We start from the raw sequence: 23,764 nt of genomic DNA, 5'->3' as shown, positions 1-23,764 counted from the left end.
TCTCTGGAGGTGAATATACCTAGGTTCTTTTCTTTTTTCCCTCATCACGTTGGGAAATAGACCTAATAGTGGTATTGCTGGCTCAAAGGATATATGCATTTTGTTACTATGAACTTAACAAACATAATCACTTTCATATACAAAGAAGCAGAAAAAGAGGATTGTGTATGAAATTGTGAATCTCTGTTGTGTTCAACCAATTCAAAAGGTAGTTCTCAAACTTCTGTGCTTGTCTTTATCTCCTTCTGAAATTTCTTTTATTCTTTTCTGTAAATTTGAAATATGTTTGATATTTTTCTTTTCTTGGAAACCATCTCTGCCTCCTTTTTTTCCTCCTCAAAATCTTAAAAGCTCTCCTTTGTGATAGATGAGTATAGTCAGGTAAAAGGAATCCACACGTTAGACATTCCTGAAAATGTATATTTCATTCTTTACCTCTAGCTCATCACCTCTCATTTATACTTAATATACATCATCTTGGAGATACTTGGAAAGAATTAGTTTTTAAAAATTCAGTAGTTCTGAGAAGCAGATAAAGAAAAATTAGCTTTTAATTTTAAATAAAGTCATAGTAGATCAAGACTATACATAGAAGTATGTTCCCAAATTTATTAGGTCATTTCAAAATACAATTAAAAGGTTATTGATAAACATTGTATCACACTGTAAAAAAAGCACGTAATATTTTGTCTTTTTTCTGTATTATTTGAAGCTGTCAGCATAGAGTTGTGCATAGTCTTGAAAAAAGGTCTGACAAAAATATCTTACTTATTTGAAATATTTGTTATCTTTCTTGTTTTTATTTTTAAAGATTTCCATTTGTAGCTGTTTCCATTGGCTTTGTTGTGGGAAAAAAGGTATGTAGGTATTTTAAATTTATAGGCATTGAAAGCTGTCTTGAATTGTGTATTATTATTTTCTTGGGAAAAGATGTCTGAATTTTACTGCAGTTAAATTTGGGCTAATGTATTATAAATGAAAATAAGTTTTAATTGTTATTACATATTTTGGCATTGAAGAAAATTAGAATTAGTTTTCAAATGTTTTAATGAGCTCTAAGAAAAATGTATGGACTCTTTGCTTAATGTAAAACATTTTTATTTGGTTTTGTAAATGAGAGCTACTTAAACAAAGATAACGAAGGATTGACTTAAGAGGAAACTTGATAGATTTTGAATAGATATAAAGGATTTCCTGACAAGGTAGTATTATGAAACATTGAAATTAACTTTTGTTAGGCCTTCATCACTAGATTAATCTACAGATATTCTTTGTGCATTTGTTACCTACAAAGTCTAATGAGCGTACAAAAGAAATATAAGACCTGGCCCCTGCTTACCAGAAATTTATATTAAGTAAGGAGATAATACATATATTCAAATACAAAGCACTATGTAATAAAATAGGAATAGGAGATTGTAGATACAAGAATTCAGATGGAGGTGAAGTAGTCTAGGATAATTAAGGACGAGGTCATGGAGGAAATGCTATTTGAATTGTATAGGATTTGAATAGGAGAAGTGGGGACAGTATTTAGGGAACAAAAAAGAGATGAGGAATAAGGGCACAAAGGTAGAAAAATAAAAGTTGTGGTCACAGGATGGACACTAGAATAGTTTGGCAGGAATAGAGAGTTTATATAGTTTATATAGAAGGCTAATGAGAGAAAAAAGTAAGATATGGTAGGGAGAATAGACAGGGTTAAAAGGGATCTTAGAGGTCATCTAGTCCAACCACCTCAGTTTATAAATAAAGAAACTGAAGTTTCAGAGCTATTAAGTGATTTGCCTCTTGACAGAGCTGAGATTTGAGCCTAGGTACTTTGACTCCAATTTTACTGTGTTTTACAGTGTGTCTACTACACTGCCTCTTTTAGCTTGTTAGAAAGTTAAGGAGTTTGAGGTTTATATTCTGGGGATGGGGAATTGTTGGAGATTTTTGAACAAGAAACTGACATGAGTAAATTACTATTTTAGGAATATCATTCTGGTGGCAGTAAACAGGATATATTGTAGAGGAGATCTTTTATCAATCTGTACATAGATTATTACAGATTATTCCTCTCAGGTCCCCTTTATTAATTCCTCAGATAGGCAGTAAACTCCTAACATTAATACGGCTCCTTAGAATTCCTATTTATTCTCCTTATAACCTAGCATATATAGTACTTAAATTAGTCAGTGAGCATTTATTAAACTCCTGCTATATACTAGGTACTGAGCTAATCTGGTGGGGGTTGGGGGGAGGAGACACAAAAAAAATCCCTGCTCTCAAGGAGCTTCCTTTCTAATGAGGGAGATCACCCACAAATAATAGGTTCTCAATGAATATACACTGACTGATTAAAGTTATGGCCAACTTTTACATATTAATTATTGGTCTAGGTAGGAAGACTGAAGGAAACTTAAGGAAATTTCTATAACTTGTTTAAGCCAGGGAGCTTGACTTATAAAAGTAATATGTGTGTGGTGGGGTAAACTTCCAGATTGGAATCACAGATAAGAGAAGACCTTCTCTGCTCAACTTCTCAGTTTATAGGGAGCCAAGGGGCAGAAAGAAAGTGAGGGAAGGAGGTAGGAGAGGGCACTTTCTAGGAAGGCAGTAAGGAGTTTTGGAATAGGTGGAGGTTTTAAATTTTATTTTCATATCTGGAACTAAATGACCTTAAGATCTTTTCAGACTCAGAATTATTAAGTCATTTAACCAAATTATTTTATTTAAGTTAACACATGGCAGCATGAAATGGTGAATGAAGTGCTGTGGTGGGCATAAAAAAGGCCAGAGTTAAAGTCCTTCATTTGACTGTACCTGTGTGACCCTGGGCAAGTTACTTAACCTCTTAGTGCCCCCAGGCAGTACTGCTTCTTCTGAATTGGTAGGAGTTTCCTTTTTTTCCTTTTCTTTTAAAAAAATATACTTTAAAAAAATTTTGTTAAATATTTTCCAATTAACATGTACAATTTTTTAAAAAATTAAGTTTGAGTTGTAAATTTTCTTTATCCTTCCTGTCTTTCCCCCCTTCTTGAGAAGGCAAGCAATTTGATATATATTGTATTAGCCATGTTGTAAAAGAACAAAAAGCCCCAAAAAAGTAACACAAGAAAAATAAAGTAAAAAACAAATCTACAGGAGTTTTCTATACCAGTGAAATCACTGGTCAGGTCATCAAAATAATTATGTAAATTATGTAAACATATTCTCTTGCTACTGAAGATTTCCTTAAGAATAATATACTGAGTTCAGTGTTATACTTTTGTAATTGTTTGTCTTCTGTAGATGGAATTTGGAGTTGTATACAGTTGTATAGAAGATAAAATGTATACTGGCAGGAAGGGAAAAGGGGCTTTTTGCAATGATCAAAAACTTCAGGTGTCAGGACAAGAAGGTAAGTTTATTAAGTCATTTTTGGTGGTAGAAAATAGATGATTATGAATTATTCAGAAGGCTTTGAATTACTTTTATTATATTTTGAATTATCCAAATGATATAGTCCAATAAACATTATTGCAGCTATGTACAAAGTTTTGCTAGAAGCTAGGAATAAAAAATGAAAGTGACATGATTCCTGCCCACAAGAAACTTCTGTAGTCTAATGAGGGAAAAAGATATATATATGGGGGTGTGTGTATGTATAGGTATATATGTGTATTATGCATGTATATGTATGTACATATACATATATATGTGTGTATACATATAAAATCAAGTAAATACAATACAGAGTAAAATGTAATAAAGACAAAGCAGAAATCTAGTCAAAGTACTGTACGAACATTTGAAAAGAGAGAGATTATTTTCAGATAGTGAAATCAGGGATAGCTCAATCAACAGGCATTATCAGGCACCTATTATGTGCCAGCCACTGGGCTTATTGCTGGGGGATACAAAGATAATAATGAAACAGCAGTGATGGTACCAGAACTGGGCTTTGAAGAACGAGGATTTCAGCCAAGGGCTGGCAAAGACTGGGGGAGGTGTATTCTATTCATCAGTGATGAACTGTGTGAATGTGTGCAAGGGGATACTGTGGTATAAGATTATTGATTTCTTTCCAGTGTTTTGGTATTTTTTCCTTTTCCTATTTCTAGCTGTGGCTCAGCTTTTAATAACCATCATGGAAAGAGAGAAAGCAAATATGATTTGGAATTGCCCCAGCCTGTGTGACTCAAAAGCACTGCAATGGAAAAAACACTGGATTTGAAGTCCAAATCCTATCTCTGTAGTTTAATACTTGTGTGACCTTGGACAAACTACTTTATTTCTTTGAGCTTCAGTTTTCTCATCTATAGAGTGATGATGTTGGGTTAGATGGATCTGAAAGCTTTAAATTTATATTAGATCCCAACAGCTTTAAATCTATGATCCTAATTTAATTTTTTAAAAAGTCCCATATTGCTTTTTTATGGGAAATATATATTTATGCATAGTTTAGCACTTTAAAGCATAAAAGTTCAATATGTTCTGGTTCAAAGTATTGGCTTGTTTTCCACCTGAAGATCTATCTACATAGATAAGTGGGTTGTATCCTGGTACCTTTTAAGGAGTCCATGGGAAGCTAGACTCCTTTTGGGAATTATACGGACCAAGCATCCATGATTATGCCTTTTGGGGGGGGGTTGGGGGGAGATGAGGGTTAAGTGACTTTATCAGGGTCACACAGCTAATAAGTGTCAAGTGTCTGAGGCTGGATTTGAACACAGGTGTTTCTGAATCCAGGGCCGGTTCTTTATCCATTGCGCCACCTAGTTGCCCCCCATGATGTCTTGATTTCATTGAGTTATCCCAAGAACAGAAAGCCTCTATTTGTGTCAACTACAAGGGATTTAGAATGGTTATAATTGTTATGTGGTTAATGCTTGCTCAGTGCTCATGGGGGCCAAGAAAATCCTAGATCACCCTGAGTCCTGCCTCTGGGAAGAATGGATATTCTGATTGACCTTGCATGACATTTACTTTAGCTAATTTTAATGACTTTATAAAAGTATACTCCTTTCTGCAGAATTAATTTCCAAATTCTTATTATTTAAAATACTAGTTGGATACATTGGTATTGTGTTATATAAAAATATAAACCTAGAAATATTGAACATAAATCCAATCTTAAATCTAAAATGAATCATCATTCTAGCCTTTGTAGCCCCTGCTATTCCATAAGGTAATGGATATCCTATAACATGTTGATTAGTCATCTGTTAAAAACGAAAGAGGTTTGTAGGCTGAAATGCAAACGTGTTTAATGGAAAAAAAGTGTAGAGGGACTGATGAATTAGTCTGAATTGCAAATGGATTATTGTGTTTTGTTGCAAGTTCAAGTTAATGAAATTTCAAGTTTCTAATGTTAATCTATTTTTCTTTCTTTTAGATATTACTAAATCTCTTTTGGTGACAGAATTGGGATCTAGCCGAGAACCAGAGATTGTAAAAATTATTCTTTCAAACATGGAGAGACTTCTTTGTATTCCTATTCATGGGTAAGCTGTTCTCATCTTCTACTGAAAAATTCAGAGAATTATGATATTTTAGAATAAAAAATGGAATATTTTTTCAGAAACTGTAGGTCTCAACATTCTAAAGCCTAAAATGTGGTTTAATTCTTATTCAGTCATCTTAGAATGTTCATGTGGAGAAAAAGTTGAAAACTAATATTTGAACAGTTATGGAAATTTTCCTTGAATAATTCAAAGGCAAAAGCTTTTAAAAATATTATTTCAAGTAAATTGTAGCTTTATTTAGGATTCAGGGCTCTCAAAATTTAATATAATAACTGCTGTTAAGAAAACTAACTACTTCATCCATTATGGCTCCTGACAACTTCTTTAGAGTTGATGCAGAAATGAAATTATGGAATAACTACAGGTTAATGTGATTGTTGATTTTTTCCCAACTTTCCAAATTCTAGATTGTAAGGGAACTTTGAGATCTTATAGTCCAGGGCCAATTCAATCTACATGTTTGTTTTAAATATAGAAATTTGTTTGTTTTCACAGCTACTAGTAGTTGTTTACTTGCACAGTAGTACTTACAAAGTAGTGCCTACAAAGATTAGACCACCTGATTACATATTTATTTGTATATAATTTACTTTGAGGGATTTCAAGAAGCTCAGTGGAAGCTAAAAGTCTTGGTTTTTAGGTCACTGATCTATTTCAGATCATTAATATTATAAGACAACTAAAGCTTAGAGAACTAGTTACAGGGAGAACTCACTTTCCTAGACATCAGTTTTCTTATCTTTAAAATAGTGGTAACAATAAAATGATCTATCTCACCAGATTCTTGTGAGGAAAAAAACTTTGTATAGCATAAATGTGCAAACACCTTCTTTTACGAATCAGGAAATCCAAAGTAATGGCTTCTGTAGCCACTTTACTCTGACCTCCAAAGTATTATAATAGAGCAAAGTATTTCAACTCCTGACTTTTTACACAGAAGTATGAATTCTGGGACCAAGAGAAGATAGGACAATTGTTCAGTTTTAGTGCTTGAATTTGTTTAAAAGGCATATCACTTCCCCACATAGTACGGCAAAGTAGCATTCTCAATTCTTCTGGATCCTTTGGTGCAACAGTTTTTGGAGTGTATTTAGAATCAGAGAATCTCAGCAATTGAAAGAAAGGCAACTATGAGACCATCAAGTTCAAACCACATCTGAAAAGAATCCCCTCTCCAACATACCTAACAAATGGTCATCCCACTTTTTACTGAAGACCTCCAATGAAGATAATGATAATAATGACTAGCATTTTTTATTTTTTTAATTTAATTTTAATTTTTTTGGTGAGGCAATTGGGGTTAAGTGACTTGCCCAGGGTCACAGAGCTAGTAAGTGTTAAGTGTCTGAGGCTGGATTTGAACTCAGGTCCTCCTGACTCCAGGGATGGTGCTCTATCCACTGCGCCACCTAGCTGCCCCCATGACTAGCATTTTTTAAAATCACTTTAAGGTTTGCAGTGCACTTTACATGTATTATTTGCAGGCAGCCCATTCTCATTTAATAGCTTTAGTTGTTAAATAGTTTTCATGGTTACTAGTTCTATCATTTGGAGCCAAGCAGAACAAGCCCAATCTCTTTTCATTCTAGTAGTTTTTCAAGAACTTGAAGATCACTGTCACATCCTTTTTTTTCTTGTCTCTAATATAAGCATATTCTGTCCTTCAAGTGATTTTTATGTGACATGGCCTTGAGGCCTTTTACTGTCCTGGTCACTCTTTTTTTTTTTTAATACTCCCCAGTTTATCAGTGTTTTAGGCAGCTAGGTGTCACTGTTGGTGAAGTGCTGGGCCTGGAGTCAGGAAGAATTTGCTTCAAATCCAACCTCAGAACCGTGGGCAAGTCACTTAACCTCTGCTTGCCTTACTTTCCTCAGCTCTAAAATGGGAATAATATAATAGCACCTACCTCCCAGAGTTGTGATGAGGATTAAATGAGGTAATATTTGTAAAGCAATTAGTATAGTGTGTGTACATAGAAAGCACTATCCAAATGCAAGCTGTTGCTAGCTAACTAGCTTCCTAAGATATAGAACCCCAAACTGAAAACAGTACTACATATGTCCTTTGATGAAGACAAAACACAATAGCACCATCTATTACATCCCTCTTTCTGGCCACATTGTCCCTCCCAGAGCTGACTTAGAGCATGCCTTTTAGAGCTGCTTTATCAGACTATTTGTTTGGAGTTTGCAGTCTACTCAAACTCCATATTATTTTCATTTTTATGGCTATTTAGCCATAACTCCCTTATGTTATTGCTTATATGGTTTTTAAAAATTCAATTATAAGGCTAAAAAATTTTTATCACTATTCAGTTTTATCTTATCAACTTTGACACATGTTGTAGTTTCTTAAGATCCTTTTGGAACTTGACTCTAATATCAAATAGATTAATTTTCTCTCCTAAATTTGTGTGTTATTTGAAATATTGTGGGACTAGTCTGTTTCTGTCTAAATTATTGGGGAACTAGGCTGGGATTTCTAAAAATGTTGCTACTTATAAATTAAATGCTATTATACCAGTTTGGGCAGTAGGCATTTATTATTAATTAAGATCACATATTAATAAAGTATTGACCAAGTGACTGCCTGACTCCCCCACTAGTTTCAGGCCTTAAAAGCCTGAACAGTTACATACCCACCACATTTTTCCAAGAGGGAGAGGAGAGGGCAAGTGGCTACTTCAAGAGAGTCCTAGGAGCAAGAGAGAAAGCCTTCTGTGGTCCAGTCTCCTTCCTCCTTCCATAGAGTTGGCTCTTACACACTTATCAAAGCTAATTGGCTAGAATCATTCAATTCCATTGGTTGACGTGACCTGGGGGTGGTCCAAATTAAAATGAGCTCTACTGTGATGATCAGGGTCTAGTGCAAAGACAGAACCCCTGAGTTCAAAGGCAATTTCAGATAGGTGTGGTTTTAATCGCTACTTCACTGAGCTAGTCTGATCTCTGTTGTACCTTTGGGCTGGCTCTGAAAGAGCCCAACTAAAGGTCCTGGGTGAAACCTTCGAGTGGGGGGGTCCCCCCAAAAACCCCATTATTAATAATTATTTTCTCACAGTTTGGGTCATCTAAAATATGATAAGTAGTCATTTATGCTTTTATCCAGGTCATTATTTAACATGTTAAAAACCACTGGATCAACCACTGATCCCTAAGGCACTCTACTGGAGACCTCCTCATAAGGGCAGCAATAACTCATCTTTTTCACTTGGTTATTCAGTCAGTTCTGAGTAGACCAATTGTACTGTTTTCTAGCCTGCGTGTCTTCTTCTTATTCAGAAGGGTAGCATAAGAGATGGCCAAATGCTTGGCTAAAATATAGGTAAAATTATATTTCATATTTTCCTTATCCAGCAGTCTAATAACTCTGTAAAAAGTTGAAATGAGGTCATTCTGGTATGACCTGTTGACCTGTTGTTGATGAAGGACTTTCTAGATGGTCATTAACCATCCACAAATACACAGCATTTAAGAATTTGGAAGGGGCTTCAGTAGTCTAAAGAGCTATATAGCCTAAAACAACCCCTACTATACAGAGTGTATCCAATGACAGATTCTGTGCAGTCAAAACCAAGCACAGCCAATGCTGGAAAATGGAGAGTTACCTGGAAAGTTCTAAGTCCTATATAAAGGAAAACTTTGGGAGGAGTTTATCACTTCACCCCCTAGCCCTGCAGTCATAAAGGAGAGGCTACTGAGAGAAAAGAGAAGGTGTTGAGTATTAAAAACTAAGTCAGTCTGTGTGGTGACAAGATTTTAAGTGATCACCTTATCTGGAGGCATGATGATCTCTGGAGCTACTGATGGAAAAAGTTATTCTGAAAGTGTGGTCTGTGGACTCCATCCCCAAGATTTTTTTGGGGGAGGTCCATGAGGTAAAAAATATTTTAATAATAATAGTAAAATGTTATTACTTATTAAAATATTCCTTCCTTTTTCAACTATAAATCTGTCTGAGGCTGGATGTTCTATATAGACTTCAGCCATAACAGTATATTGCAATAGATTACATTCAAAACCAGATGAGAATCCAGTTGTCATCTTTTAAAACAGGCATTGAAGAGATTTGCAAAATAATGCCACTCTTTTCACTAGTTTTTTTTTTAAAAATACAGTTATTTTTAATAAAAATATGTTTTTATGGTGACATGTGAATTGGATGTTATTTGTAAGTGAATTAATAAGTATTTTAAAAATTATTAATTTTAATTTCTAACATGGTAAATATCTATAAATATAACTCATAAACAGAAGCTCTTTGGATCCTCAATAATTTTTATGTAAAATGGCCATGAGACCCCAAAACTTGGGAATTGCTAGAATTAGATATACCAATCCAATGTCAAAATCCAGCAATGGATTTCATGCCATTTAACATAAGATGTCAAATTTGCCTTCTTGTTTTAAGACTATTATTTTTTTTCCTCAAGTTTTGGGCATTTGTTTATAGACATTTGGGCATTTGATACTTTTAATAAATTCTAGATTTTTGTCAAGAATTCAAGGCAGGCTTATAGTTTGCAAATTCTATTTGTATTCCCCAACCTCCTTTTTTCTCAAAATGTTGATGACATTTGCTCTCCTCCTATTCTACATAACCCTTGTTTCTAAGATTTTCTCAAAATGAAAAAAAGCCTTATTTTATTAGTTACTCCCTTTGATATTTTATCTTTATTTCCTCTGTCTTGGAATAATACTACAATTTAGTCAAGGATGACGGATCCTGTGATACCGTGTTTTTAAAAGTTTGCTATTTTTTCTAATTATAAATCCAAGATTTTCAGTGTCTAAAGTAGGGGCATTTCTTATAATCCAAGATCATATTTATATTTTATTATATGATCACATAGTATATGTAATTGTTTGTCAATATGTTTCTCACGTAGCAGTAAAATGAGCTAAACATTTCATGTCTGACAGATCTAAAAGTATGTGGCAACTGACAATCATTATATTAGTGGGATTTTAAAATTATGTTTTTATTTTTGATAAGCAATTTGTTATGACTGGTTAATAGTAGTATTAATAGTAATATTTGTAATATATTCTCATTAGTTAAATGTTAATGTCATGGGCAAATTGGTTGTGGTGGGGGTCCTTAGGTATTCCTCTTTAAAGAATTATACCCTCTATCGTACAAATCCAATTAGAATAAAATCATCTTTTATTTAGGTGCTTAGTGAAAAGGAACCAAGAGAGAAGTTTTTGACTTCTCTTGAGGGGAGATGGCACAGAGACAGGATTCTCTGAGATAGCTATCTCCTCAAACAGGAGAAAGGAAAAAAGCTTTTATAGATGGTAGATGGGGTGACCACCTGACAATGGAAAGTTCCCTTTGCAGGGTGGGAGAAGGCTTAAATGAGGTGGTGGTCTTGACTTCTGGAGTTATCTCTGTCCCCTGGCGCCAATCAGGCAGCAGTCACACCTAATGGGCTCATCTCCCTGACTTCTCAAAGTGTGTTTGTTCTTCAATTTAGCTGCCAGTTTAAACTTTAATAGTCCCAAATTTCTTTAAGGTATATTAACTAATTTAGTTTGTTAGGGTTAACACTTGTGGTGTTTCATTATTTTTGTAGAATGTATACACAGGATCAGGAAATAATACACTATTAATCTTTCTTGATATATTAGCCTTAATTATCCTATGGATGGATGGATGGATGGATAACAGATGTTTCTGGTGGTGCTCCGTAAAGTTAACTGAGCACAATGAGAACAGTCTTAAATGGTGTATTTTCTTCTTAGTGATTTTTGTTTAAAATACTGTGTTTCAGGATAAGGGGTGTTGGTACAGCAGCAATAAATATGTGCCTTGTTGCAAGTGGAGGAGCAGATGCCTATTATGAAATGGGCATTCACTGTTGGGATATGGCAGGAGCTGGTGTCATCGTTACTGAAGCTGGTGGAGTGCTTTTGGATGTAACAGGTATATTATCTGGTGGCAGAGAACCTTTAGGCTGTTTTCTGAGCCTACTTCCATAATCCACTAATCCTTTTAAATGCTTGACTGTTTTGTTTCTGTTTTTAAATGATGACTTCTTTTATGACAGTTTAAATCCCACCTTCTGTAAGAGACCTTTCTTGATCCATTCCCATTGCCTACCCACCATTAGTTCCTTTCCTTGAGATTATGTCTATTTTACTTATAAATATCTTTATGTTATAATTGTTTGTTTTTTCCCATTAGAATGTGATTTCCTTGAGGGTGGGAACTATTTTTGTCTTTTTTTGTGTGTGTCCTTAGCACTTAGACTGTGCCTCACACATAATAAGTGGTTAATAAATGCTTATTGACTGATTGAGTCAGCTTTTACAACTTGGTGAATTCTATAGTTGTTCACAAAACCAAAATAGCAAAAAGTGTGTGGGGAAACTAGGGATGGCTCTGAATTGATTCACTGATTTATGTCTGTGCTTTTCATAGTGTGTGTCAGTTAGCAATAAGGAGATTTTTGGTTAACTTCACTGGGATCATAGAGACTTGTTTTTGCCAAAGCACTTTTGGGTAGGTTGTTGCTGTGAGGAGCTATGTTTTATTTGAATTTGGTAAATTGAACTCTTTCATTTACCTCCCTTCTTCTCTTTCCTTTCTAGTTTAAAATTTTTTTTTGCAGAAAAGAAAAGGCAGTAGAAATCAAATAACTGTTTTGAGCTAATGAACTGTAATTTTTAAAAAAAGTTAAGTCATGATATGGGTCAAAGGTGGCTAAGAGGTTGGGGAAAAGAGTCAGCAAGAGAATGAAAGGATTAGAGATACAGAGATGTGGAAGTTTGTCATACATGTTTTCCTGGGACACCTAGGAACTGAAAAGGTTGTATAAATCTCTTTTTCAGATTTTGGGATGGGATATTTACAGGGCATTTGTTTATACCAGATACAGTAAGCAAGTCTTGGAATACCATTTATCTAATGCTAACACTTAAGCACCATGTGTGTATAGGAGGCTATGCATTTTTTTTTTTTTTGGCGGGGCAATGAGGGTTAAGTGACTTTCCCAGAGTCATACAACTAGTAAGTGTCAAGTGTCTGAGGGCAGATTTGAACTTAGGACCTCTTGAATCCAGGGCAGGTGCTTTATCCACTGAGCCACCTAGCTTCCCCCGAGGCTATGCGATTTTAAGATTTTAGTAAGCCATGAAGCACTGTGTGTAACGGATTGTACTGTATGTATCCTGATTTTATTTTGAGCCCTCCTGTACTGCATGTGATTCATTGATGTTCTTGATTTTGATTTTAGGGGGACCTTTTGATTTGATGTCACGAAGAATAATTGCTGCAAGCAGCAGAGCCTTGGCAGAAAGAATTGCTAAAGAAATCCAGCTCATACCTCTTCAGCGAGATGATGAAGAATAATTGAGATGGTTTGAGTGCATGATTTAATCTCAAACTGCTTTTCCCTATGTCATATCCTGGGGATAACAAATCACTCAAATCCAGCTGCAAGTTGAGCTTAGATGTGTAGTGCCTCTTTCAAAAGTATAAAGTTGATTTTAAACTGTCCTTGATTTCAAGATTATAAAAATTTGAATTTGCTTACTCAGCAAAGTACAGAAAAGCATTCTTTTAAATCTTTTAAATGGTTTTATTGGGGGGAATGAATACATGGAAGGGAGGATAGAGAACTCCAAAATAAATATAGTTCATAAAAAATATTCACTATTCAGTCAATTGAAATAGAGAAACTGTGTGGAGGAGCTTTTGGTTATATGGTCTTCAGAATATCCTGTCAACTTGATATTTAAATACTTATATGCCCTTACGTTAAAAATAAAATTTTGTAGAAAAAAAAACCTTAGGATTACAAAAGCCATATTTTATTGAGTTGTAAGACTGAAAAACTAACTTCTTCCTTGGATCATAATGTCTTATGCAACATGGATCTTAAATCTTATTTTGAAGGCAATGATTTAAGAGTCATAATAATTCCTGAAAGGATTGAGTTGAATAGACTTTATTTGGCACCAAAGCCTAATTATTATTAAGGAGAATTTGTTCAGTGACTAGATATTTATCATTGCTTATAACCATATTTCAGTTAGGGGTATTTGAAATTAATACCGTTTTTGTGACTATTTGATAATTGTGCCAGTCATAGGGAGAATTTATTTTAAATTATTTGTTGACTGTCTTCCTGCAGATTGCCAGGACAAGATATGTTTAAAGGATGCCGAAATAAACAGTAGAAAAATTAGAAAAAATCCCTTGGACCAGATATTTGATGCCATTTTGATCTTCCAAAGAGTCTTTTATCCAGTTTGTCATTTTGACTGATTCTAGTCATATTGGTGGTTTTTGTAAACATTGCAGTGCAAATAGAGTAGACTCATAGTGACTTATTTGGTGTCTTCTAAAAGTAGTTCTTCTGTTTCACTTCCAGCAGCATACATAGCTTCAACTTTCCTGAGCAGTCTTTGGCTTCTATTCTCCCACTTGTAAAAAGGAAAATTGCACTGATTAATACATATTTTAAAAGGATTAATTTATTCAAGACCATAACCTGAATTGTGAATAGAACATGGAAGTTTTGTGTTAACCTAGTATGTGTTTCATATTTGGTAAAATTAGAAATGTTTAAAGTGTTCAAGGTAGGGAGTTCTATTCATTGTCTTTTATGCTAAATAGGTGATACTAAAATATAAGTATTACAATTATTGTGCTTGTACAGTTGACTGATATAAGTACTTAAAATATCATGTACTGTATTATTCAAAGACGGATTTGTTTTTTTAAATTCAATTTGTTTTAGTTATAAATATTACAAATGTGGAATAAATAAAAAGTATTGATATTAAAATTAAACAGTTCAATGAGATTTATTAAACATCTATTTCGCACAACACATTGTTAGGTTCCTGGAATACAAAGACAAAACCAAACAGTTTCTATGCTCAAGGAAATTATTAAAAGATATATTCAACTCTTATGGGAGTTTTTAAAAAATAAATCATGTAAATATTTTGAATCTTGCAGTTAATGAGATTGACACTATAATCTTTTTCCTGTTTCTCTTTTTTGTAGTCCTTTTTTCTCTTAGACTATTAGCATATTAGCATATGTTTTGTCCACCATCCACTATACAACCAATTTCTTCTAATTAAATAACTTGATGCTAATGAAATAGCTTCTCCTTTGACTAGCATTCAGCTTGCACTTTGAAAGTTAAAACGATTCAACACTTTAGCCATCAGATAGTGACTTTTCTGTGTTTTTTGGAATAACTTTTTAATTCATTGTCTGGTCATTGAAACGTCAGGAAAATCAGAGTGACGAATAACAATTATCACAAATATTTATCAGTGATATTTATGTGTATCTGTATATAAATCTATAATACTCACAATGAAGAAACTGGATTTTGTGGTTTTTCAAGATCTGCAACCATATAGCACCACTAGGAAAATACTTGTATTTTAAAGGATTGGTTTTTGCATTCAGGAAGAACTTGTTAAAAGAAAGTTCTGTTCAGCCTTCTCTCTTTTAGCTGTACACTATTTGATGCCTAGTCTGGCTCACCCAATTGTAATATCTGTCCCAACTATATCTACTGGTGTATTAACTCTATTGAAGGTGAACCACAGAGGAATGGAGAGATACACATGGTGAGTACAAGTTGGTTTCAGTGTCCACTGATGTATTGTGACAGATGTGGTGTAAAGGATATCATCAAAGAAATGCATTGCTGGAAAAGGAAGTATCATTACTATATCAAGAGCAAGGGATAACTTATAGACAGACTGAATGCTGCATAAATTCTATCAAAATGTAAAAAGACCTAAAGGAAAGCCCACAGCATGTTCAGCAGATCCTTTGTGGAGGAGTGTCTATGGGACAAAAACAATATAGGGAGAAAGGTACTGATGAGTTGCAATTTGCATCAAAGAAGATGTTAAGATACTGACAAGTTCACAGATTAGTTGAAGTATGAAAAAAAAAATTGTATTTATTTTGGGGATCTGGAAATAGTTTTTTCCCCCTCCAGGCTGGAAGCGCAGCAGCCACTTATGGACTAATCTCACTACTGATTTTTATGGGAGCCTTGACCTGTGCCATTTCTTTCTTTCTTTCTTTTCGTAGGGCAGTGAGGGTTAAGTGACTTGCCCAGGGTCACACAGCTAGTACATGTCAAGTGTCTGAGTCCAGATTTGAACTCAGGTCCTCCTGAGTCCAGGGCCAGTGCTTTATCCACTGCGCCACCTAGCTGCCCTACCTGTGCCATTTCTGACACAGGCCAGTTGGCAACTCTTTAGGCAGCCTCTGTTCTCAGGGTCTCACCATACTGGTCCTACTGCAGAAACTCCTTTGGCTTAGCACTCTGCAGGTCAGTTCTATGAAACAAAGTGCACAACCAGCCTCAGCCTACCCAGTAGCAGAGATTACAAACATGCATGTCTGAACCCAAATAAGATCTGGAGTTTTAAAGAAATCATAGTGTATGGAAAAAAATAGAAAGGACTTGAAATTTTTACAGCACTGCTATAGTATTTCATTTTATTATTGCTATTTAGGAATACCACTTGCATCATTTCTAATTTCATTTGTTGTTCTTAAGTCAGATGTATCTGACTCTGTGACCCTATGTGGGGTTTCCTTGGCAAAGATACTGGAATGGTTTGCCATTTCCTTCTCCAACTCATTTTACAGGTGAGGAAAGTGATGTAAACAGGATTAAGTGACTTGCCTAGGGTCACACTGTCTGAAGCTGGATTTGAATTTATCTTCCTGACTCCAGGCCTGATGCTTTATCTACTACACCATCTAGCTGCCCCTTCATTCCTACTATTATAGGCTAAAACATCTTTAGATCTATATCTAAGGCAGATCACTGTTAAGTTTTACTCTGCTGACAACTTTTTTTAAATTACATTTTATTTTTTTTAAGTCATTAAAAATCTGCCTTCTCTCCTCCACTTGCCCCTTTGGGAATGAAAGGAAAACAACACCCCTGTTACAAACATGTATAGTAAAGCAAACCAAATTTTCTCATTTGCCATGTCCAAAAGGAAAAAAAATACAAATACACAAATTTCATTCTGTACTTTGAGTGTTTTACTTCAGGAGGTGACTAGCATGTTTTTTCATTAGTCCTCTGGAATTGTGGTTCGTTATTAGAGTGATCAGGGCAGCTAGGTGGCACTGTGCCACCTAGAATCAGGAAGCTCTAGTTCGAATCCAGGTCCAGACACTTAATTGTGTGACCATGGGCACCTCGTTTGCCTCAGTTCGTCATCTGTGAAATGGGGATAGTAATAACACCCATCTCCCAGCATTGCTGTAAGGGTCAAATGAAATAATAATTGTAAAGTGCTTAGCACAGTACCTAGCACATAGTAAGCACTATAAATGTTAGCTGCTGTTACCATCATTGGGAAGCTAGGTGGCACGACAGATGGAGTGCTGGGCCTAAAGTCAGGAAGACTCCTCTTCCTGAGTTCAAATCTGGTTTCAGACACTTACTAGCTGTGTGACCCTGGGCAAGTCACTTCACCCTGTTTGCCTCAGTTTCTTCATCTGTACAATGAGCTGGAGAAGATGACAAGTCACTGTAGTATCTTTGCCAAGAAAACCACAAATGGGGTCACTGAGAGTTGGACATGACTGAAACAACTAGATAACTACAACGAAATTATCATCTTACCAGTTCCCCCAATAATTAACAACAGCTGTCTTATTTGCATTTTACTACAACTCTTTGAGCTATATACCAAAGGTATTGTGATCCCCATTTTACTAATGATAAAACTGAGACTAAGAGAAGTTGAGTGACTTGTCCATGGTCCCTCATCAATAAGTGTCTGAGATGGAATTTGAGCTGAGATCTTCTGACTCCAAGTCAAGCATTCTCTCTAGTACTAAGGCAATAGTGGTTCTGGCCCAGGAAGTATCCTTAGTGGAGAGGGAGTGTCCAGCTGGGCAGTAGGGAAACTGCAATGTTTTGTCCCACAATTATCCAACAGGAGGGATACAAATCTGCTAAAATGTAAAATGCCCCTTACAGGTTGCATTTAAATTTTTACCCTAATTTCACATTTTGATTACATAATTATTAAGATGGGATTTTTTTGTATTTTTAATTTTACAGTGAAACCTTGTCATCTTTTTAAAAAAGATACTTCATACTTCAACTTTAAAATGTTTTCCGTTTTGCTATGGCTGGATTGGGAACTGCTGCTCTAAATTATTTTTTGTTTCTGTTATTGAACACTAGGTGGCAGACTACACATAAGAAATAGAATGGAATCTGATTCTGAAGACTTTTTTTCTCAATTTTTTTTTTATATGGGATTGGCATTTAATAATGTTTACAAAACATATATCATTCGTTAACTGAAAAAGAAAAGTATAGAGTCCAACTGAATTTGATTATACCTTGGATTCAAATGGACCAAATCATATTCCCCCAAATAACTAGAAATAATCATCTACAGTTGAATATATAATGTTGCTTTGAGTTGATTGCTATGTTTTTACTCAGGACTTCCCCATCTCAATATTTCCATCTTTGTTTAGAACCTTAATAAAGAGCTTAGAAGTGCCCTCTAGTCTAAAGGATAAAATGAACATATTAAGGGGAAGAAATGGGTTCCCTACAATTTTGAGTTTGCTTAGGCAACAGTTTCTCTTGTGTGTCTGTACCATGTGTTTCAATTAGTCAATAATTACTCAATTTACATAGTACTTTAACATTTTGAATGCTTTTTTATAATTAAACTGAAAAGTAATTGCTGTTAGTATTTTTTACACTTGTAGGTATTATTCCTGGGTCACATGTATTCTTTGTGGGTAAATAAACTGAGTATCTAAGAGTTCGTGTCTTGCCAAGTATCACTCAGTATCTATAGGTCTAGTTTTTCCATGTTGTCTTTTGGGTTGAGAACAATATTGGGTAATATAAAATCAAGGGCTAAATTGTATAGTATGAACAACAAGTATTTTAGGAGAAAAATCAGGGAGAAATTAATATAGGTTGAAGTAGTGGAACAGGTTTCTTACAGAAAGTGAGTTTTGAGCTGGAAGTTTCCAAGCCATACTGGGTTATTTGGGACAAAATATTTCCCATCTTCTTTAATGGCTTCAATGCAGTAAACATTTATCTACTATTTGGAGAAGCCTGTATTAGTTGTAAGAGGCAACACCTTATTTATAAGACACAGCCCTTTCCCTCATGGAGTTTATAATCTAGCATGAAATATAATACATATACAAATAACTGTGATAGAAGGGTTGTTGTATAGGCAGAAAATAAGGAAGGAGAAAAAGAACTTAAACTGCTTTGGATCCAGCATCTTTCTGGATTATGCATCAAATCATTCCAACATCTTTCTGGATTATATATGAAGTCATTCCAAGTGGAATCTCAGAAAAAGTTTTTAGCATTCTTGGCTGGGTCTTTTTGCTGTGGTGATAGTATTCCTTTGATAAAACTTGTATAAAATGAAAGCTAGTTGATCAAGGTGCTTGAGTTATAGGAATGGAGATTCTTGGAATTTGGGTCTATATAATATACTATGGTTTCCTAAACTCTAAACATTCACGTCTTCAAAGAAAATAAGGTCTCTCAGAACCTTAGTCAATAAATTGGCTATGAATTCAGATTGAGGATACAGATGTTCATTAAATGCTGCTAATGACCTTCCAACTCAGCCTCCCAAAATGTGTCAGCCGACCCAACATCAGGCAGCTCTGACTCTGGCATCTCTTCTCTTTTCTGCAGTGGTTACTCATAACTCAATAGATGCTCCAGATTTCTTTTACTTTTAGACCAAGTTTTGATTTCCTAGTGTCTTTAGAGGAAATTAGAAACAAGTTCGAGGAACTTGATTTAGCTGACTTGCTTGAAGCTCTACCAAAAGGCAAATTGAAAGTAATGACCAACATCAAAGTGTTTGGAGAATATCTTTTTTCTTTATATGTATCACTTCTCCCCCTCCCCCATTTAAACAGATAATTGAGAGTCGACTATAAGGTGTTAGACATTGTCCAATGGAAATCTCTTTTTTTTTTTTTCAAAAAGTACTCTATGATCTCTAGAGAGATAATCATATGAAATGTATTTTCTACCAGACTTTTATTGATGCTATTTAATTTTATTATTTATTTAAAAGATATTTAAGCATAGTAGAAGGCTGGACATGGAGTCAAAAGACTTGAATTAAACTCAGATGGACAAGTCGTTTAATTTTTCTGAGCTTTGATGCTCAAATGAAATAACCTAGGGTGAAGGGTATTGAAAACTTTAAAGCACTATACAAAGGCCAGTTATTATTAGTTTATTACTTCTATAAACCTACTCAACTACACATATTTCTTGTCTAGCACACTTGGAAAAGGGCAACCAGTGTTGCCTGTTGAAATTGATCCCTTATCATATTCAAGAACAATGTCAGTATCTGCTGCTATTGTGAGTGGATAATCCAATGTACCCATTACAGACTATTGTAGTAGTCATTCCCTATATGTCTATGTTATATGCTTGTGATATGTGGGACCTGCTGAGCAGGTATATATAAGTGTGAAGCTGATTTAAGCCTTTTGTTTTTATTTCTTTCCCTACCCTTAGGTGTACATTCCTTGAACTCAGAGAATTTATTTTATTGTGTTGAAAACTCTAAGTTTGTTAGCATATACAGTGAGCAGCTGGGTAGTACAATGATTAGAGTTCTGGGCCTGGAGTCAGGAAGACTTATCTTTATAAGTTCAAATCTGGCCTCAGACATACTAGTTTTGACCCTGGGCAAGTCACTTAATCCTGTTTGCCTCAATTGTTCATTTGTAAAATAAGCTGGAGAAGGAAATGGCAAACCACTCCAGTATCTTTGCTAAGAAAAGCCCAAATGGGGTCATGAAGGGTTGGACAAGATTGAAAAATGACTGAACAATAGCAACAACATTCAGACAATAGCAGATGAGGCAAATTAAGGTAGAGTACAGGTCTTTCTCAATTCCAAGATTCTCATGCCCCTCTTACCTCAACTCTCAAGGCCTTGGAGGGGATGGGGGTGGCAAAGTGAGAAGCTTCCCAGCAGAAGCTGCCAGCAGATAGAAAATAACTTGGATAAGAGACTAGACAGCATGATTATCAGATTTGCAGATAGCACAAAGCTAAGAGCGCTCAATGATGGAGACAGATACTTCAAGGATTTTGACAGTCTAGAATAATTGGCTGCATCCCAAAAGATGAAATTTAATAGATGTTAAGTTTTATACCTGGGTTCAAAAATCCAGTTTCACAAGTGGAAGATGGGTGAGGTGAGGCTAGACAATAGTCCATCTAAAAATAGCTGTAGTGGCTAGATATGGTGGCAGACATCTATAATCCCTATAATCTGGGAGATTGTTTCATCCCTAGAGCTCAGGAGTTCTCAGATGCAGTAAAAGCTAAAGCCAATTGTGTGCCCCACTAAGTCTGGTACCAGTGTGCTAAGTGCATTGTATGGGGAAAGGTGGGGGTGGGGACCAGGCTGCTTAAAGAGAGGCAAACTGGCTTAGTTCAGAAATAGAGCAAGTCAAAGCTTCCAGGCTGATCAATAATGGGATTGGGCCTATGATTGATTGATACATTTCTAGCCTGAATGAGATAGGGAGACTCAGTCAAAAAATATCTGCACTTTATACTTTGCCTTGGTCAAAACACATCTGGGGTACTGTAATCCATCCTGATTGTTACAGTTTAAGAAAGAAACCGATAAACTGTAGAGTATCTATTACAGGGCAACCAAGATGGTAAATGTCCTTGAGTCCATATCTTAGGAGGATTGCCTGAAGGAAGTAGGAATGCTTAGCCTGGGAAAGAGAAAACCCTGAGAAAGCATAATACATGTAAAATTACAAAAAGGTGTATTTATGCTCAGTGTCAGAAAACAAACAGTTTAATAAGATTTATTCAAAAGTGGAATGGGCTATCTTGAGAGCTAGTGGGTTCTCTTTCAGAAGAGGTTTTCAAGTCGAGACTGTATGATAGATATCTGCTATGTTATTGTAGAGATTCATTTGGGGCATTGCTTTGGTTTCTCTCAATGCCACATCATTCTTTTTTTTTTTTTTTAGTGAGGCAATTGGGGTTAAGTGACTTGCCCAGGGTCACACAGCTAGTAAGCGTCAAGTGTCTGAGGCCAGACTTGAACTCAAGTACTCCTGACTCCAGGGCTGGTGCTCCATCCACTGTGCCACCTAGCTAGCCCCGCATCATTCTTTATGTATTAATATTAAAGTCCTTGCTCTGGGATGCTTATGTCTCCATATTGGTAGAAGGGATCTAACCAAGTACAGGGAGAAACTTGAATCATTTTTTTAAAAAATGAGACAATCTATAACATTCAAAATAGAGGATAAATATTTGAAAACCCTTAGTAGAAAGTGAGCCATTGAAATAAAATGAATTTCATTAATTAAAAAAATACATATTTTCAATGAAATGATTAAGTTCCTTAAGGATAAGAGGTCATTGGAAATTGATTTGCTGGTTTGATTTCTGCATCTTGGACTTAACATATGCATATACTAATTCTTGGTACACCATTAATAACAATAGATATAATAATAGGAAACATGTTACATCTTTCCACTCAATAATCCAAATAAATCTTCAGATAACTCTATTTCTTTAATTTGAGGCACATTCATTCATTCATTCATTCATTGGCTACTGATAAACCTTCTACTCTGTAAGAGGCAGTAAAGGCAACTTTAACTCCCCTTTGAGAAGTCTCTAGCCCAAAATCTAAGTGATACATCCAATTTAAGGGTCAGGTTTTTCAAGGGCTTTTTGTGTAAAAATGAAAATAGAGATGGTACAATTGGTCTTGAACTTTCAAGATGGGAGGTTGATAATCAGTTTTGGATGTAACTTGTAAAAAACAAATCTGTGTGAAATGTAGTGAAGAGCAAAATAAGAACATGAGGCAAATTGGCATACTTTGTGTTACACAACCTGACAGTAATTGTAGCCAGAAAGAGGAGAACTTACAGTTATTATAAGTGTTTTGATCTGTGATACTCAGATCCCCAAAGGTTCTTTTTTTGCTTACAGTGGCACAGAATCATCTTTTCTGGGGGAAGAGAGGTCTCCTTTGGCCTGTACTTTATATGAAAATAGCCTGAAAGAATAGGATTTGACAATTCTTCCTTAAAAAAAAAAATTCCAAATACATCCACAGGACCAGAAGATTTACTCCAGCAGCTGTGGGTAAAGACATTTAGCTTTCCTGCTTGCCCAACCCAAGCACTGAAAAGTGATTGAGAGAGAAACATGTTTTAATACTGCCTCATTACCTTTGCAATTACCTGTACAAATCTGCAACTTAAATAGACAAACATATTTACAGTCAGAAGTACTCCAAGCTGCAGGATGACTATTTCAATATTTACTGGTCTATGATTGGCAACTTATTAGCTTGTTAATGAACAAGCACTGATAATGACATTCAAACACACCAACAGAGAAAGGTTAATAGACTTGTAGAAAAGATACTGTGCTCTTAGCCTCCTTTGGTTACCTTCAGATAATGGGAGATGACAGGTAATGCATAAGGTAATAATGTCAGTAGAACAGATTAAGAAAATCAAGCTGGTGGTAACTGAGCTCTGTGGAGTGGCAATCAATCCTGTTCACCTTCTTGGTATCTGCAGGAGGTGAGCCTGGGCAATAAATCAGAAGGCAGCAAAGGCAAAGTCACTGGCCTTATTCCCCCCACTCCCTTGACTGGTCATAAAATTATAAAAATGGGGTTTAACAAGTTCAACAGAGATGCAAATTTTATTTTACTTCTCCCTTTGCTCTCTAGGTATAATTCCATTTTGCTCTGAGTGAATGCAAAATTTAGGAAAGGGTTTTTGGGTAATTATTGGGCGTTTTATAAAAATGATGTCACTTTTTTCTTTTCTTTTTAAAAACATTAACTTTTTCCCAGTTATATATAAAAATAATTTTTAATATTTGTTTCTTAAAACTGAATTCCCAATTCTCTCTTTCCCCTCCCGCTTCATCGAGAAGGCAAGTAAGTTGACACAGGTTATAATTGTGTACTTCTGCAAAATATATTTCCAGATTAGTCATATTGTGAAAGAAAACACAGATCAAAAAAAGCAAACAAGAAAAATTAAGTAAAAAGAATGCTTCACTGTGCATTCAGACTATATAAGTTCTTTATCTGGAGATGGATAGCATTTTTCATCATAAGTCCTTTGTAATTGTTTTGAATCATTGTATTGCCAAGAAAAACTAAGTCATTTGCAGCCAATCGTCATATAATATTGCTGTTATTGTATACAC

General features: G+C 35.1%; 1 protein-coding gene across 6 annotated transcripts in view; it reads left to right on the top strand.

Moving 5' to 3' along the window:
- Positions 1 to 14,260, top strand: part of IMPA1 (inositol monophosphatase 1) — a 32,479-nt gene extending 18,219 nt beyond the window's left edge. For all 6 annotated transcript variants that reach the window (XM_043976464.1, XM_043976465.1, XM_043976462.1 and 3 more), the window contains 5 exons: positions 812 to 857; positions 3,277 to 3,385; positions 5,363 to 5,471; positions 11,270 to 11,421; positions 12,734 to 14,260. In XM_043976464.1, coding sequence (XP_043832399.1) covers positions 812 to 857; positions 3,277 to 3,385; positions 5,363 to 5,471; positions 11,270 to 11,421; positions 12,734 to 12,849 — 532 coding nt within the window. In that variant the 3' untranslated portion in view covers positions 12,850 to 14,260. The remainder of the gene's footprint in view (positions 1 to 811; positions 858 to 3,276; positions 3,386 to 5,362; positions 5,472 to 11,269; positions 11,422 to 12,733) is intronic.
- Positions 14,261 to 23,764: the final 9,504 nt, after the last annotated feature.

The sequence above is a fragment of the Dromiciops gliroides genome, chromosome 1 (assembly GCF_019393635.1).
Source record: "Dromiciops gliroides isolate mDroGli1 chromosome 1, mDroGli1.pri, whole genome shotgun sequence".
NCBI classification, from domain to species: domain Eukaryota; kingdom Metazoa; phylum Chordata; class Mammalia; order Microbiotheria; family Microbiotheriidae; genus Dromiciops; species Dromiciops gliroides.
This window is presented reverse-complemented; position numbering and strand designations above follow the sequence as displayed.